This window comes from Phragmites australis, chromosome 11 (assembly GCF_958298935.1).
Source record: "Phragmites australis chromosome 11, lpPhrAust1.1, whole genome shotgun sequence".
In the NCBI taxonomy this organism is placed as follows: Eukaryota; Viridiplantae; Streptophyta; class Magnoliopsida; order Poales; family Poaceae; genus Phragmites; species Phragmites australis.
This window is the reverse complement of record NC_084931.1, coordinates 2,924,474-2,940,060: the sequence shown is the minus strand read 5'-3', so window position 1 is coordinate 2,940,060 and position 15,587 is coordinate 2,924,474. Positions and strand designations below refer to the sequence as shown.

The window sequence follows — 15,587 nt, the reverse complement described above, 5'->3', positions numbered from 1 at the left end:
AAATGCATAGTACCTTTAGAATAATGGATCCAATAAATCTAAATCGAAAGAAATGATATACAACATGGCTATCCCATGCATTCTGGAAGCAATAGCTATAAATTGGACTCACATTTCGCCAAAAAAAACTGTGGCCTCGTTAAGCAACTATCCACATAGACGAGGCATATCTTTCTCTACTTAAACTGCATACGTTGAGATGCTATGAGCCACTGTAGCACAACTCCTCACCAACATCAGGCTCTTGGTTACAATAACAAAAACAATCATAGCATCCTGCAGCTATGCTTTGTTCTGCAATATCTGTGAGGAAGTAGTACAAAATATGAGTAAACCAACAAATTTCTGGACGATTTATTGCATGTCTGAGGGTTTACATGATTGCTCACGGCCAAATTGTACAATCCTTTCTCAATTACCCACCCCCTAAAAATGAAAATGAATTAATCATTCTATGGTTCCTAGTGTACAACATAACTCTGAATTCTGTCTACGCTAACATACAACATGGCCGGCTTTGCCACAACAGTGTAAGTACACACAATGGGGGAATGCTCTTGCCGTCGTGGTCGAGATGCTTGCATTTCACCATCCTTATTGCTGCTTCAACTGAAATTTCATTCTCAGTTGCTCATCCACAAAAGAAAAGGTTGTTCATGCCCACAGGAGACAATCAATTCCCATTTCAAAGTTTGTGACAGGACTTTCACCAAAATCTTCGCTTGTTTTTTGGATCTCATCCTTTGTATCGACATACAGCTCTGATAGATCAGATGACCGTACAGAAGGAATCGCATGTTCCTTGAGAATATCTGAAGATGCAGCAGCCGCTTCTTCCCGGTCCAAAACAACCAGGAAGTCATCTTCAAATTCAAACGTCAAGAACTTGTCTTTGCAGGCTACGTATTAACATTGAAACATGATCAGATGAGCAGGAACGAAAGGCCAAGGTGTTTGAAGGTTATTCAACATGAGGCAGTTAGTACTTACTGTCCACAAGATGAGCAAGGTGATGGATGTTCTTTATCACAGTTCCATTTAGTTTCATGACCTGATAACAAATTTGGTTAGAGGAAGTCCAGAGACACAATTCATAAGCATAAAAAGAGAACTTAAAGTTGAAAACGTTTACTTGTTGATTGCCCATGTGCTCATACCCGATGTTGACCTCGTGTGCCAAAACCTAGATGGCAGCGATGCATCAAGGGCATAATAACATAGTGAACCACAAGAACTAGTCAATTGAACTAACCACGAAATAAAACATACCTGTGATACAATAACAATTTGTTCCCCCTCAAAGGTTGCTAGAGAGTAACGTGCTTTTGCCAACAATTTCAACTGTATATGAAGAAAATATGACAATACTAACAGTAAGAAATTACAAATCTTCAAAGAAAAAAGTAAGCTGCAAGTAAGATGATCGTGTTAATGGTACAATTACCCCTAGTGTATCTTCGCACTCCTCCCTGCACATGAACAGAAATTTATGAATAAGTAACTACAAGCTTTATGATACCAACAAGAGCTTAAAAGGGGGAGTCCACTGGTTACTTACTCTATAAATGGTTCTGTTAAAGGTGTGAAGACAAGGCCGGCAACTATCAGATAAGAAGGTTGACCCCCTTCGACATGAAATGGCACCTTATTTAAGAATTAAGATTCTTGTAAATAATGCACATTGGTGAAATTTGCATTTCTAGTGTTTGGTTCAAGAAAATATGAGGGTTTTTAGTATCTTACTAAATGTTTTCTTGGCTGCAAAACAGTCTGGACTTTCATGGAATTCCCATCCCTAATGATTCCTAGCTGAGCAATATCACCTGCATACCTGAATACTGGAAACATCAAAATTTACTGCTACTCATGCTCTCATGTAGGAAAATTTTATTTCCGTAGATGTTAAATAAGAATGCACCAGAAATATCAACTTTCTAAGATATATCAGAAATACACATTGCGATGGAAACAAAAAAAGGATGCCTTAGATGGGTCAACTTTGTAACTTTGAGGTCGCCCACCCGGGCTCAAACCCGGGTGCTCGCAAGTCGTGTGAGTACCTCACTAAAAAGTTCAATACTCCCCTCTTAAGACAAAGCCAGGGGGACGTCTTCTCCCCGTGATCGAGTTTTTTTAATGTAAAAAGGGGCTACGCATAAGGGAATCAGAAAGATAAAGGCAGGTAAATGTATAATCAAAGAATGTATCGTATTCTGTGATTCTGCACTACCGAACCCATTAACAGAGGTTTGACAGGGCAACATTCAATAAATACATTCCAGTGGGTGATTGCACAGAAACTTTCACCCATCCATACCCAAACAACAAAGCATGTGACATGTATATAAGATCTACTCACATGTTGACACAACATCCACTCATTATTGTTGATGAAAAGATGAATCATAGTGAAACAATTTTGGACAACAAAAAATTGGTATTATTGGAAGGTTCTGCTGCACATTACAAAATTCAAATTTAAAACATAGAAAAACAATGCTCTTCTGCAGAAGAGAACATAAACAAATTAGCAAGGTTAGAAAAAGAATAAAAGCTATCTGGAATAAACTATAGAACTTACTTTTGGCTTGTGAGGTAGCGGAAAGCAATTCGCTCTGTGGACCGGAAAGGTACTGTTGCTTCACATCCTACTGAGATACCATCAAAGCTTACTATTACATCTCCCTGAACATACAACAAACTGATCAACTCAAACAATGAAGCAACTGTAGCAAATACAGTTTGGACAATCATTAATCTAGAAAGATCCATTTCAGAAGAAAAGAAGAAGAAAACCAAAAGGCATTCGAATCTGCAAACTAGATCTAATTAGTGCATGTTACCTTTCGCACAACACTGCTTGCTGGAGCAGTAGGTTCAACCCGACGGACAAGAACACCCTTCAAGAGCATATTAAAATGGCATGTCATAGGAAAAAAAGGATAAAACTTCGAGCTGTACTCAAGGCAAGGACCACAGAGCAGTATTCAGAAGGACCACAGAAATAATTTTAAAACCACCTTAACTAACTACTTCAATAGTATTGTAAGGATATGCAAGGTACTCTCTGCCAGAAACCATCACTAACAAATAAATGCAACTAACTTGCTACAACAACAAGACACATTTAAGTGTTAACTGAGGCAGCCTAAATTTAGTCCATCAAGGGATCTGCCACTGGGATGAATGATCCAAAAGATGATAGCAAATTTTCCTCAAATATTCTTAGACTAATCTAAGGCCAAATCAGGTCCAAATAACAAAGACAACACCGCAGAAGTAAGTTGCGGCACAAGAGATAAAAGGTGTACTGTACACAAAAAACAGGAGTTATCTACAGTCAGTCAGTCAACATTCTGAATATTGACCAGCATTCTAACAAATTTAATCTCTTGATCATGCTTTTCTTTTGAAATTTATTTTTCCATTCAAGATATCTCGTAGTGTGTGATAACTGAAATCATTTTCAACGAAATCTTGCTTATGAAATATGGATGCACAGGAGCACCTACACAGTAAGATGCTCCGTGCAACCAATCACAGAAGGGAAAGATCGGCTAAACCATCTCGAATTGTGTGCTCATGTGCGCATCAGAGTCCACTTGCAAACATATACTTCAATATTCACAAGGTGAAGTTAATCAAATATAGATAATTAGATAGCATACCTCACTCGAAGGTACTTTTAAGCTCTCACGCAATGCCGGGTTTTCCAATTTCTGAAGTAAGACACCCAAGCAAGGAAATCCTACATAATGTTCGAAAACATTGAGGACAACTTCAACAGACTACAGTTACGCGCCTCGCAAAACCAGAGTGTTATAATACAGTTTTACTAAATACTGCATACTCGATATACACATAATTTGTATATAATTATAAACATATTTAAGGGATTAAAAAATTATAAGGAAAGTTACTACTTCTGACTCTATATAGTGCAAAGATAGCATCTAGTTGAAATGTCTGGTAGAACCTACAAACCAATTTATGCAAGCAAAATATATGAATACCTTGTAATAAGTCGATATCTACCTAAGTACACTAGATGTTGGACTCGGATCCTACGAGAGGTGGGTTGATAGAATCATAGAACACACTCGCGAGGCACACACTGGACACATGAAGTTTTCTCGCTGCCAACAACTTCTGATGGACTACATCGGATGAAGCATATTCGGTGCTTTTCTTGCTTCTGAAGTTTATTCCAACATCCAAAAACAGCCTCTAAAGGGATGAAGCTCATCCCGAGCTTCCATCCGGTGCATTAGGCACACTTCAAGGGGGGAGGGGCAATATATAGGCTCCAAACAGACCTACTGTTGCTACAGCACGCAAGCGCTACAGTAACCGTGGCTTTATTCCTGCAGTAACATAGATGATTTTGCTACAGTAACCGACTTGCTGTTACACAAGGATTATCCTAACACTAGACATGATTTTAGTTTGCTTATTTTTCAAAACAAAATACTTTACCTGTGTACTTTCCATTTTTCTGATAGTCATTCAAGAAATGGGATACAACTGTAGTTGGAATAACATATCCAATATTTTCAGCTTCATCTGACCTGTACACCTAAACAAAATACATGGTGAAAAAGGGAGCAGAAAAAAATAGAGATAAAACTACTCCCGTATTTTACTTGGACATTATCAACATTAAAATCAGTTCTTAGATGCTGCTGACTTACATCAAATGTTACGAAATACAATGTAGAATATATGCATTCATTTATTGTGTAAGCATGACTATTCCTCTCACAAATGTACCCTACTCAGCTTCCTAATCCTAAAGCATTTTCTATAATTTGTAGAGTAATTGCAGGGGATGTATATGGGTTAGTATAGTTTACAAATAAATCACTACTATCCTCTTTCATTTAACTCAACCTATTTGATGTTCACACAATTGTGCATCATCATTCTTAGTGCTACTACCTCCGTTCACAAATACTTGTCATCTTTGATCAACATGGTCACCATGGCAGTAATTATTTTTATCCAATATGATCAAAATGCCTTCCATACCAGTTTATCATGCACCCACTTTCTTGATGGTGCAGTGGCGGTGATGACTGAGATAGTTGAAAAAGTCAAATTGGGAAATTGGGGGTGAGGACTGAGGACTGACGAGATACTTGAAAAAGGCAAAATGGGAGATTGTGCTTTGGAAAACGTGGAGCGGGAAGTATGTGTGAACAAATAAAGTGGTCAAAGTAGCAAGCATTCGCAAACGGTGGAAGTAATATTTTGCATGTGCTGAACAAGTGTAAGAGAAATCTCAATGAAGACAATGAAAAATGATTAAGAATTGTTCAATGCATGTGATTCTGATCCATAATCAAGGTAAAAACCAGTCCAAGTTCATATAGAGTAATCATTACCAGAGCATATCTGAATCCAAAACTAAGCCTGATTGAAAAAGTTGATAGCTACCTAAATTTGTTTTCAATATGTTCTGGTACACTAGGTTGTAAATAATTATATCCACAAATCAGCTGTCTGGTACCAGTAGTGTGACCGAGTAAAAGTACCTGAAATGCCACTCCAATGCACTCCCCTTCGTCATTAAAGGCTGGCCCACCACTGTTTCCTGAACAAAAGACCCAGATAATAAAAAGAGTGAATTGCACAAAACTACAACTATTGTGTCTAGTAACATAAAACTACAAGTTTATTATTGCATATAAATAGAGCATTACAAAGGAACTCATTTTTTCACCATATAACCTAGGGCTGAAAATAATTTTAGAAATTAGTCTATCATATAAGAAAAATATTAGTGAATTTTTCAGATTTTTAGGATCTTATTTGAGAGACTAACAATTGTTAGAAGTTATAAAAGTAGACTTTTTTGGAGAATTTTAGTTTAAATTCTACACAGACTTTTTGGGTGAATCCATTTAAATGGGTTGCACATGGATTATGGAACACGTACAAAAAGTTCTAGGATTTTTGGAGAAACAGAATGCCATTGTTTTTTGTACCGGTGAAATTGATGTACAAAACTTTATTAGGCACAATAGTTGTAGTTTTGTGTTACAAATGGCACAACAGTTGTAGTTTTGTGCAATTCACTCTAATAAAAATCAGCTCGTCATTTTCAGAAATACTCGATAATTAAAAGCAAGATAGGTAGATGCTCTGAATATCATCGTACAGCAAATAACAGAATAGTGAAGGAAGTCTTTAATTCAATGGCGGATACAAAAGACAAACCAGGATTTATGGCTGCGTCAATTTGAATGCCAAGAAGATCTGATGTCCCATGTGCATAAGGAGTGACCTGGGCTATTCCAAAGGAAACAGTGTAAGTTCAACCATTCAATTAAATACATATCAAATAAGATTATCATAGAAATATTTTCAAAACCCTGCTTCATTGCCTGAATGTTTCTAAAGCAATGTTGTATTTGGTGCTTGTTTTCGTCTACAAGCTCAATGCAGAAAAAAATGAAGTCATCTGATAACTAGTAACTGCTTGAATACAGAATACCAAGATATAATGATAACAATGGCTGAACCTAAACAGCACTAGAACTCTAGAAGAAGAGGGCAGCTTATGGCTGGGGAAAAAAACGTTGCACCAGTACTCCAAACAAATGTGTTCAGAACTGATCACAGGAAGTCAGGAAGGAATGAAGCACAGTCTAATTTGTTCCTTAGTTCCTAATCCTATCAACATGCACTGGACAACAACAACAACAACAACCAAAAAAAAAAAAAAAAAAAAAAAAAAAAGAAGAGCATGGGATCAGGTAACAGCAACATAGAGTCTTCTGAAGGTTTATAACATTTTGAGAAATGGGACAGTTATTGCATGCATGAAATATCATTGCTTTTCTCCTTTTTAGGCAGGAAGGAGTGAGAAAGAGTGCATTGAAAAAGCCAGATACAGAGAACTGAGGGATCCAAGAGATAGAACCTCAATGCGTGATACAACGCCTTTTGTTACAGATATTGTGTCTCCACCAAAAGGATATCCCACAACAGTTACTGAATCCTGTGATAAGTTTGAAGTTTGAACCATAAGAACAATGTCATACAGTATCAAGGAAGTGTGAAGGACTTTTTAATATATAATTAGAAACAGTACAATAAATGTCTATCTCATTTGCAGGAGTGAAGAACGACTTCAGCTCGGACAGAAATTTTTAGGGCATTGATGTGCTCGTAACGAGTGCATGTTACATGTACCGTTATTATAGTTGCAAGTTGAAAAAAAGTTAGCCGAATTTTTGTTTAACTATAACTGTAATGACTAATGAGGCAGAAAAAAAATCCTGATATCCATATTAGCATGAGGATAAAAGATGCAGTAAACACATCATGAAGATAGTTAATTACCTGCAGGCATGGCAAACGACCAAAGTGAAGTGGCTCTGTTCCTTTCCAGAACTCTTCATTCTCGACAGAGAGCAATGCAAGGTCACATTCGATACCCCTAGCTAAAACCTGTACATCACTTTATCAGCTGACATCTTACCAAGTCAAATTTTATAACATTTAAATAAAGTAGTAACTAACAATTATTTTAAAGGGTCAAATACCTTGTTTAAAAGATATTAAGCACTATATGTGGTATCAACAATGTGGTTAAGGATTTTTCTGTTTCAAAAGTTTCTGAAATACAACCGCTACAGTTGGGGCAACTTTATGTATTACAAACTTTTTAATGTTGGTCTCTAAAAAAAATGTTTGAATTAGAAAAATAATCATAATTATGATAAGTGACTGGTACATGACATAAATCGAAATTACCCTTTATTTGTTTTTTTAAGCATTCCCAAGTCCCAAAGGTGGAGCCTCCAATCCCACCAGTACAATAGAATTTAGTCAATAAGCAAAAGTTGAAAAGCTAAGTTGGTTTGCAATGGATATTAGTTGTCAGAAAATGAGCAAAAGGTTCGCACAGGGGTCAGGGAGTGTACAGCTCATAAGCACATATCTGTATTCAGATAATTCAGATCATGTCAGAATAAACCAAATAGTTACAGATCTTGCTTCAAGGAGAGCTACAATGTTCAGCAGAATAAACCAAATAGTTACAGATCTTGTTTCAAGGAGAGCTATAATGTTCAGTAAATAAACATTTTGACAATCTCTTGAAAGTGCATTGTTACAGGGGATTTACCTTGGCAATATATTTTTTGTCATCTCCCCTTCGCTTCACTTTGACCTGTGTTGAAAAGCAGCCTTACCTTAACAATATAACTGACATATGTAAACTCTTATCCATAAAAAAACAATGGTACACCAATATCAAAAGAAATTTCAAGTAGTTCATCTGATAACGACTACTAGTGATTCAAAACTCTAAATCAAAACAGTCCAACAGAAAAATAGTGAGAAACCAATGTAAAATAAAAATGTGAAGAAATAAAACTGTCTAATTACCTGGGTGTCATGCTCAACGCAATGCGCATTTGTCAAGAGTTTCCCATCACCGATCATAAAAGCACTGTATAAGGATATGACTTGTAAGATATGCTTCCAAATTCAAGACATGTGATTCATAACCATTTAAAATGAGTGACCTCATCCAAAACATATGCATAAATTTCAAACATATAAAATATGGATTTTTCTCGTAAGATAAGCATAGAGGTATCAAATTCAAGGAATGTGAACATAAAAGCATTAGCTTGTTGATAACCATAGTTTTGAAGTTGTCTAATCAGTACAAGAAAGGAGACATTGCAACTTCCTTAATCTCTATAACATCATGAAAGCACTAATTGCAGCATGATAGTTTATAAAATTTGATCTGGAAGTACAAGCAACAATTCAATCAGATATACGTACTAGATCAATACTTACCTCCCACTGCTTGCATGTTGCCTTTGCTTCTGCCAAGGAAGACCATAGTCGGGTGCAATATGAGTGCAATAGACCTAACAAGAGATAATATACTACAGGTGAAAAGGACATGACTAATTATAAAATAAAGCAAAGTCACACTCAATATAACAAGATCTTTGAGCACATTAGAGCACTGTGTTTGACTAACTATAACAAAAAGGCATTTGTAACATTAATATCAGAAGCAGTACTAAGCACACACACAAATCTATCTCGATAAAATATAGCTTAACTATAATACGGAGAAGAAGCATCATCTGTAGCCAGGGACATGTATTGTTGAAGCCTACCTTGACAACAGCATTAAGGAATTTGTCCTCTTCAAGATCATCAAAATCAGCAACCTGATATAATAGCATAGTTAGCAGAAGACAGAATTTTGTAAGATTTGGTGAACAACACTGAATTGAATATCGTTGCGGATTACAGTCATTCTTCAAAAAAAGAAGAAGAAAGAAATATACATGGATCGGAAGATATTGGTGTGCTGATTAGTGATCACAGCTTATATGCACAAGTAGATGATGAAACAGTATGGAGGCACCATCATGAGCGACTCAGACTGAAGTAAGAGCATGACCTATTGTTAAGATGGCGAACTTCCAAAAAAAATATGGACTGGCTCAAATCCAGAACGGAGCAATTCAGATTAATAGTTTGAACTTTGAACAAACACCACTATGCATATCGACATTGTAGCAGCAATGAAGTGGAGCCAAGTAAATATGCCTCTTCGCAGCTAATTGGACTCCTCATATAAATGAAATTGCAACTACACTTCAGACTCTAGCATGTACTGTGCAGTGTGCACTAGTGTACAACCGAACACAATAAAGTCGGCATGCCTCGCACCTGCGACTCCTTGAAGTCAACGGCGAGCCCCTTGTCCTTGCGCGTCGACGACGCCTGCGACCCTCCTGCACCTCCTCCTCCAATGCCGCGCCGCTTCTTCGACACCCCCTCCACCTGCGAGCACCGCCCAGCCCAACAAAACCATCATTCCAGTCAGCGCCGAAACTCCCCCCCACCCCACCCAAAACACACACACACACACACACCTCATCGAAGCGACGGAGCGCGCGGCGGGCGCGCTGGTGCCGCGGCGCGCGGGCGACGACGGCCGGGCGGAGGCGGCACGAGCAGGAGGCCGAGGTCGCGGACGAGGCGGCGGAGGGGAAGGGGAGGAGCGCCGGGGAGGCGACGAAGAGCGCTGCGACGCACGCCATTGCTGCTGCTGATGCTTGCGACGCGCGGGTTTCCCTCCCCTCTGGAAGTGGGCAAGCGAGTTCCTTATCCTCGCTTCTCTTCAGTTGGGAAGGGAGCCTCACATGCGGGACGCGTGAGGTAAATATCTCTCTCCAATCTCCACGACTCGTTCGTATCGAAAATTAGCAGCGATACTGTTACAGTGGTTAGAGGTCATGCACCATTTAACGGAAGAGTATTCTCTGTCTCTAAGAAGTGAAGTCATAGAAGAACAGTAACGGTGACTTTAGCTACATGGTAGCCGTTGGATTGGAAACAGATGGCTAGTATTTAAAACAACAGTGTGCTACAGAACCCACACGAAGTAAAATCAGAACAGTATTTTCATGAACAGTACTCGTATCCGGCACTGTTCACCCGATTCTGAATAGGTCAATGCACATTTACATATTCTGAATAGGTCATGTATTTACAGAAACAAAAGATTAATATCTGATGCACATATTTAAGACACGCAAAGGGTAAAAATAAACCTACAGTCAATGAAAAAATTTGGGCTCGAAGCCGTGCACCAGGATAGCTCTATTGGGCTTCGTTCCTGACTTCAGCTGGTTCAAATCATGTGTATATAATTTGCCTACACAAGTGTGCTTGCGGTAGCAAAATTTATAAAGGTGTGACAGGACGCACTTGGTAGCATGTGAGATATATTCCCAGTTTGGATATGTTTTTTTAACTTTTTTCTATAAAAAATCAGAAGTTCTTCGAACGGTTGTCTTCTACCTTCGGTTTCAGATTTTTTTTTTCTGATTGAGAAAACGATTATAGCTAAAATGAATTAAAAGCTGGTAAGCGTGTTCTGGTTGGCTAGCTGAGAAAACGATTTTAGCTGTTGCATTTTTGTTTGTTGGCTCTTTCAGCCGGTGCATATGAGCCAGAGCTCAAATCTAAGGGTCAGTTTGTAAGGTAATCTTTCTGTGTTTATAGTATAAGCATAAGTCTAGGTATGGTATAGGCTTATCCAACTAATTTGTTTACTCTCAGCATAGTATAAACCAGGTAGAAGAGTGGTGAATGGATGATATTTTAGGATCTGAAAGGCGCAAGGGGGGCTTCCATTGTTGAGATAAAATCGTGTGACAGTGAAACCTTAGTGGATAGACATATGTTGAGAGAGTGCATTGTAAAAGTTTTGTAGTGGATTCCTAGCACACACATCGGTAGTGTGTAAGAGTAATCCGTCGGCCAACAGATGCTCGATAAAACATGATGATATGTCTTGTGGATAAAGTACAACATCTGCAGATTTAAAACTGAATATTCAGCTATGCTCATGGTCATAAGCGGTACTAAAAACCTACCATGATTATAACTTAATGTTTTGGTTAGTCGGGTCAGCTGTGATGGTAGAAATCATGGTTGAGGAAGGTCAATTATAGTAGTGGGAACTATGATTGAGTGTTCAACCCTAGTGGATGGAACTTTAGTTGAGGTGTTGGTTAGTTGGTTAAGTCAAGATAGATGGAATCTTAAGGTAATTTGTAGTTCACTTAATTATTATTGCTTTTAAAATATATTTTTTTACTTAAATGCTGATTTATGCATGAGAGTCATATTAGTCTTATTCTTGCCAAGCTTTCATATACATACTATTTCGTTCACAACTTGCTGAGTACAACAAGTGCTCTTTTACTATCACCAAACACTCAGTTGGAGAGAGTACCTGTAAGACCCCGATTCTCGAGATCTCCTATGCCACCTGTATCGTTCCCTGGATCAAGTAGCTGATACGCACAGTAAAACAGTTGTAGTATCACAGTCAAACTTTGAGCATAAGCATTAAGGTTACAGAGTACTAAGGTTACAAACCATAGCGTATATATTACAAACCTGGTCGAACGACCAACAAAAGCACAGCGGAAAATAGAACCCAACCCACAGGCAGCTAGGGTGTGAATGCGACTCTAGAGACTACTCTTCAACTCCATCTTCACCTCTAGCGCTGGCGGGGTCCACCTCTTCATCTGAATGACAGCAAGAGTGAGTACGGAAGGCACTCAGCAAGACATATGCTATTTCAAAATATTGATATATGCATAAATGGTGATTCAAGGATAAGGCTTTACAGTTTAGTTTTAAGAGTAAAGTGGTTTATGCAGGTATTTTATTGTATCATTTATTATTGACCTTAAATAGTTTAAAACCGGGTAACAAGCTTTATCTAGGGTTTTTCGGTCCTAGGAGGGGTTATACCTCACTCTGCAGTCCCTTTTATCACATCTGGTGTACCTCTAGTACCACACAGCTTCTGTCGGATCGAGCCAGGAACCTATCACACGGACATCTAGTCCACACACTCACTCATCAAGACACATGCATCTGGAGTCTAGTCATCAGGGTTACTGCTTTCGCATGTCCATGACCGTGGACACGGCTATTCGAATAGATTTACACTCTGCAGAGGTTGTACAACTTTACACATGCGATATGCTCAGCCTCCAACAGTTGCAAGTGGAGGAGCAAATCATACCGAGATCCCTCGAACACCTTTCCTGTCAGGCTTTTCTATGTGATCCATCAAGCTCTTCAGGTCTCGTGTAGAGGGCAGACCCCCAATGATCAACTGGGGTGAAAACTCCTTCGTGCGGGACCTGAAGACACTTGGCTCAACGTTGCCTATCAGGCCTCCTAATATTATGCCCAACCCAGTCCAGTGAAAGAAGAATCAAGTCCTGCCCATTTAGGACGCATGGTTGCATGGGGGTAGCTAAGCATGACGGCGCAATGACTCGGTCCTTAACTGGCCAGAGCAGGTATCTTCTGGCAATGAACACCACAAAGGTGACTCAAGTCCCCAGGAGCATCCTCGTCCAGAGTAATACTCCACCTACCCCCGCCAAAGCAGTTTTCACTTATTTTTACACATCTCCCACCATATCCCACACGATGTCAAGGATTTCACATCCATCACGGAATTCATAACCATCAAGGATTCATGGTATATGAGTTAACATTGATAACGGTAAATCTTATCTTCGAGGAGAAGTGTCTTAAAAGCGACGTCTCCGAGGAGACGTATTCCATCCTAAGCATACTAGATATCAAAGTGTCATCCATCGTTAATATATTTAACAACAGGTATTCCCAGCGTGATATGTATTTTGGATGATGACATGTAACGCATGGCAGTGTTGATAGGATTAACTACTACAAGTAGTTTGAAGAAAAACGCAATATGTAGCACATGCAATAATAAGTTCGGTTTTAGTTGATCATGTATATTATTTGAAAACCATAGGTTCAGTATGATTAAGGAGATAGGACTTGCCTTCTCCGAAGTTCTCTTCAGAGTTTTAGTTGTAGTCTGGATCCTCCTCGCTCTTGATGCTTCATGCGCAGCACTTGCAGAACTCTAATTGCTCTGCAATTGTGACTCTCTCTCCGGCCGCCGCCGCCCCCGGTCGGTGCCCTGCCGCCTCCCTCCGGTCGGCGCCACATCGCCGGCCTCCGCCACCGCGCCGCCGCCAGACGCCTCTCTCCCTCCCTCCCGTTCTCTCTCTGCCAAGCCGAGCCAACCGCCTCTCTCAGCTCTCTCTCTCTCCCTCTTTTATACTCTCTCTTTCCCCCCTATGCAACTGACGGGTGGGCCCTCTATTAGCCGAGCCGAGCCGCGATACAGAGCCGAGCCGAGCCGTTGAAGCCCACCGACAGTGAGCTGAGCCGCTGAGCCGAGCCGAGCCGAGAGTCTGAGCCGCGAGCTGATCCCCGAGCCGAGCCGAGTCCAGCCCGAGCCGACTCAGCCGAATATTCCGGGAATATTCCCCCCTTTTCTTTTTCTGAATTTTTCTCCCGGCAAAACTTCCGAAGCCCGTTTCTCCTCCGTCCTAACTCCGTTTTCGTCGATTCTTCCACCGATATTAATCTAAATTCGAGATCTATCCAATCATATTAATTTCATAATTTTTTGTAAATTGTTTGGTCATTGTTTTAATTGTTTGATTGATTGTGCCTTTGTCGTTGTTGCGATTATTAGAGGAAGAAGCATTCGAGGACGACCCTGAGGACCCGGAGTTTGAAGAAGGAGCAGACGAGGACTTCAACGAAGGCAAGTCCTATAACCATTGATCATGTTGATCCTATGTTTTTAAACACAACCCGTAGAGCCATTGTTTCAAATAATAGGAGTATGCATGTTTAGATTATTAGTTATGATTCTTAAAGAAATGCTAGAATAGTTATGACCCAGCTTGTTTATCCCATGCCTTGTCATTGTTAACATTATTCCGTTGAAACCCTAGAAGATTCCCAACATCAACTATAATGATTGCTTGGAAGAATTCTTGTTTACTAGTATGCTTAGGATTGCCTTGCTCAAAAAAAAGTACTAGATTATTTACATGTGATAACCATACTTTACAATGACAAATGGTGTGTGCTTGGTGCGTGTAACACTTGTGTTCTTGGGAAAACTTTAGAGTAGTGTGACGAGGGTGAGTAAGGTGCCCCACAAAGGTTGGAGCCATCTTGGAGCAAGGTTCGCCTTTGTGGTGTTCTTGCTGGGAGACTCTTACCTCGGTCGTATAAGGACCGGTTCGCTGTGACATCTCACCTAGTATCCACTCGTACAACCACATGTCCTGTATGGGCAGAACTTGACCTAACCCCTCTGACTTAGTGCGGTACCCACCCGGAGGCCGGTAGTGGCAATGGGGATCAGGAGAAGACTTGGGTAGTGTGTAGCCCAAGGTCCGGCTGGTGATATTGTTGAGGCTAAGTCAAGCCTTGTGATTGCTAAGTGATCTTTCCCATAATTCTTTTAAAGCCCCTGGTATCTTAGTGCCCCATGGGTGGATATTGTGGCTTCGTTGTGAGTTCGTTACGTCTCGTTATGACGGCCTCACCAGTTACTAAGGTGGGAGCCTGTGCATATCTTGTGGGTAAAGTGTACAACCTCTGCAGAGTGTTAAACCTATCCGGATAGCCGTGTCCTCGGTTAAGGACATGCTATGGTTTGGTCACAATGATTAGCTTTTCGGCGTGAGTATCTCCTTGGTGTGTGAGTGGGCTGTGTGCCCGTGTTTTCGAAAAGAAGGATTTTGGCTTTGTGCCCTAGGCCTCATGGACTGTGTGTCCTCTGGCAAAAGTCTTGTGGGAACTGGCGGGACGGATGTATCTCCCCCAGGGCCGTCAACCCCCATAAGCTCAACATATGTGTTTACTTCGGAAATGTTTTCATTAAGGTTAGTCTTTGCAAAATGAACCCTGCATCAATAAAATTAGCTTTCCGTAAAACCTAAAAGACTCTACAACCGTATCCTTGATCTACCTTTAAGCATCTAATTTTTCCCCTTGAGGTAGGACTTGCTGAGTACCTTACGTACTCATACTTGCTAATTGTGGATCCAGATGATCCAGAGGCCGACTTCGTCGAAGGAGGAGATGAAGATTAGAGAAGCCGGTTTCGTCTGCACTCAAGCTGCCTGTAGGGCTTGGGTCGCTTTTGTGTGTTCCGCTGTGTT

General features: G+C 40.0%; 1 protein-coding gene across 2 annotated transcripts; it reads right to left on the bottom strand.

The window, feature by feature from the left end:
* Window positions 1-227: 227 nt before the first annotated feature.
* LOC133884346 (protease Do-like 2, chloroplastic) lies at window positions 228-10,190 on the bottom strand. 2 transcript variants are annotated; one of them, XM_062323718.1, is made up of 21 exons: window positions 9,921-10,189; window positions 9,715-9,828; window positions 9,153-9,206; window positions 8,821-8,894; window positions 8,398-8,461; window positions 8,135-8,179; window positions 7,348-7,455; window positions 6,926-7,003; window positions 6,220-6,286; window positions 5,535-5,593; window positions 4,477-4,576; window positions 3,669-3,748; window positions 2,844-2,900; window positions 2,582-2,685; window positions 1,744-1,831; window positions 1,559-1,644; window positions 1,445-1,469; window positions 1,270-1,341; window positions 1,133-1,183; window positions 991-1,051; window positions 228-899 (listed from the first exon to the last, which is right to left on the bottom strand). In XM_062323718.1, the coding sequence occupies exons 1-21, from the start codon at window positions 10,086-10,088 to the stop codon at window positions 655-657; spliced, it is 1,800 nt and encodes a 599-aa protein (XP_062179702.1). In that variant the 5' UTR covers window positions 10,089-10,189; the 3' UTR covers window positions 228-654. The 2 variants fall into 2 exon arrangements, with proteins under 2 accessions (XP_062179702.1, XP_062179703.1); XM_062323719.1 differs by lacking the exon at window positions 2,844-2,900 and having other exon boundaries at window positions 9,921-10,190.
* Window positions 10,191-15,587: the final 5,397 nt, after the last annotated feature.

Excerpts from the sequence above, each read along its gene's own strand:
- LOC133884346 (XM_062323718.1), bottom strand. The coding sequence starts at position 10,088 with ATGGCGTGCGTCGCAGCGCTCTTCGTCGCCTCCCCGGCGCTCCTCCCC. Across the intron at positions 9,207-9,714 it reads TTGACTTCAAGGAGTCGCAG|GTTGCTGATTTTGATGATCT; the intron begins GTGCGAGGCATG and ends CTATTATATCAG. Across the intron at positions 2,686-2,843 it reads CAAGCAGTGTTGTGCGAAAG|GGAGATGTAATAGTAAGCTT; the intron begins GTAACATGCACT and ends TTGTATGTTCAG.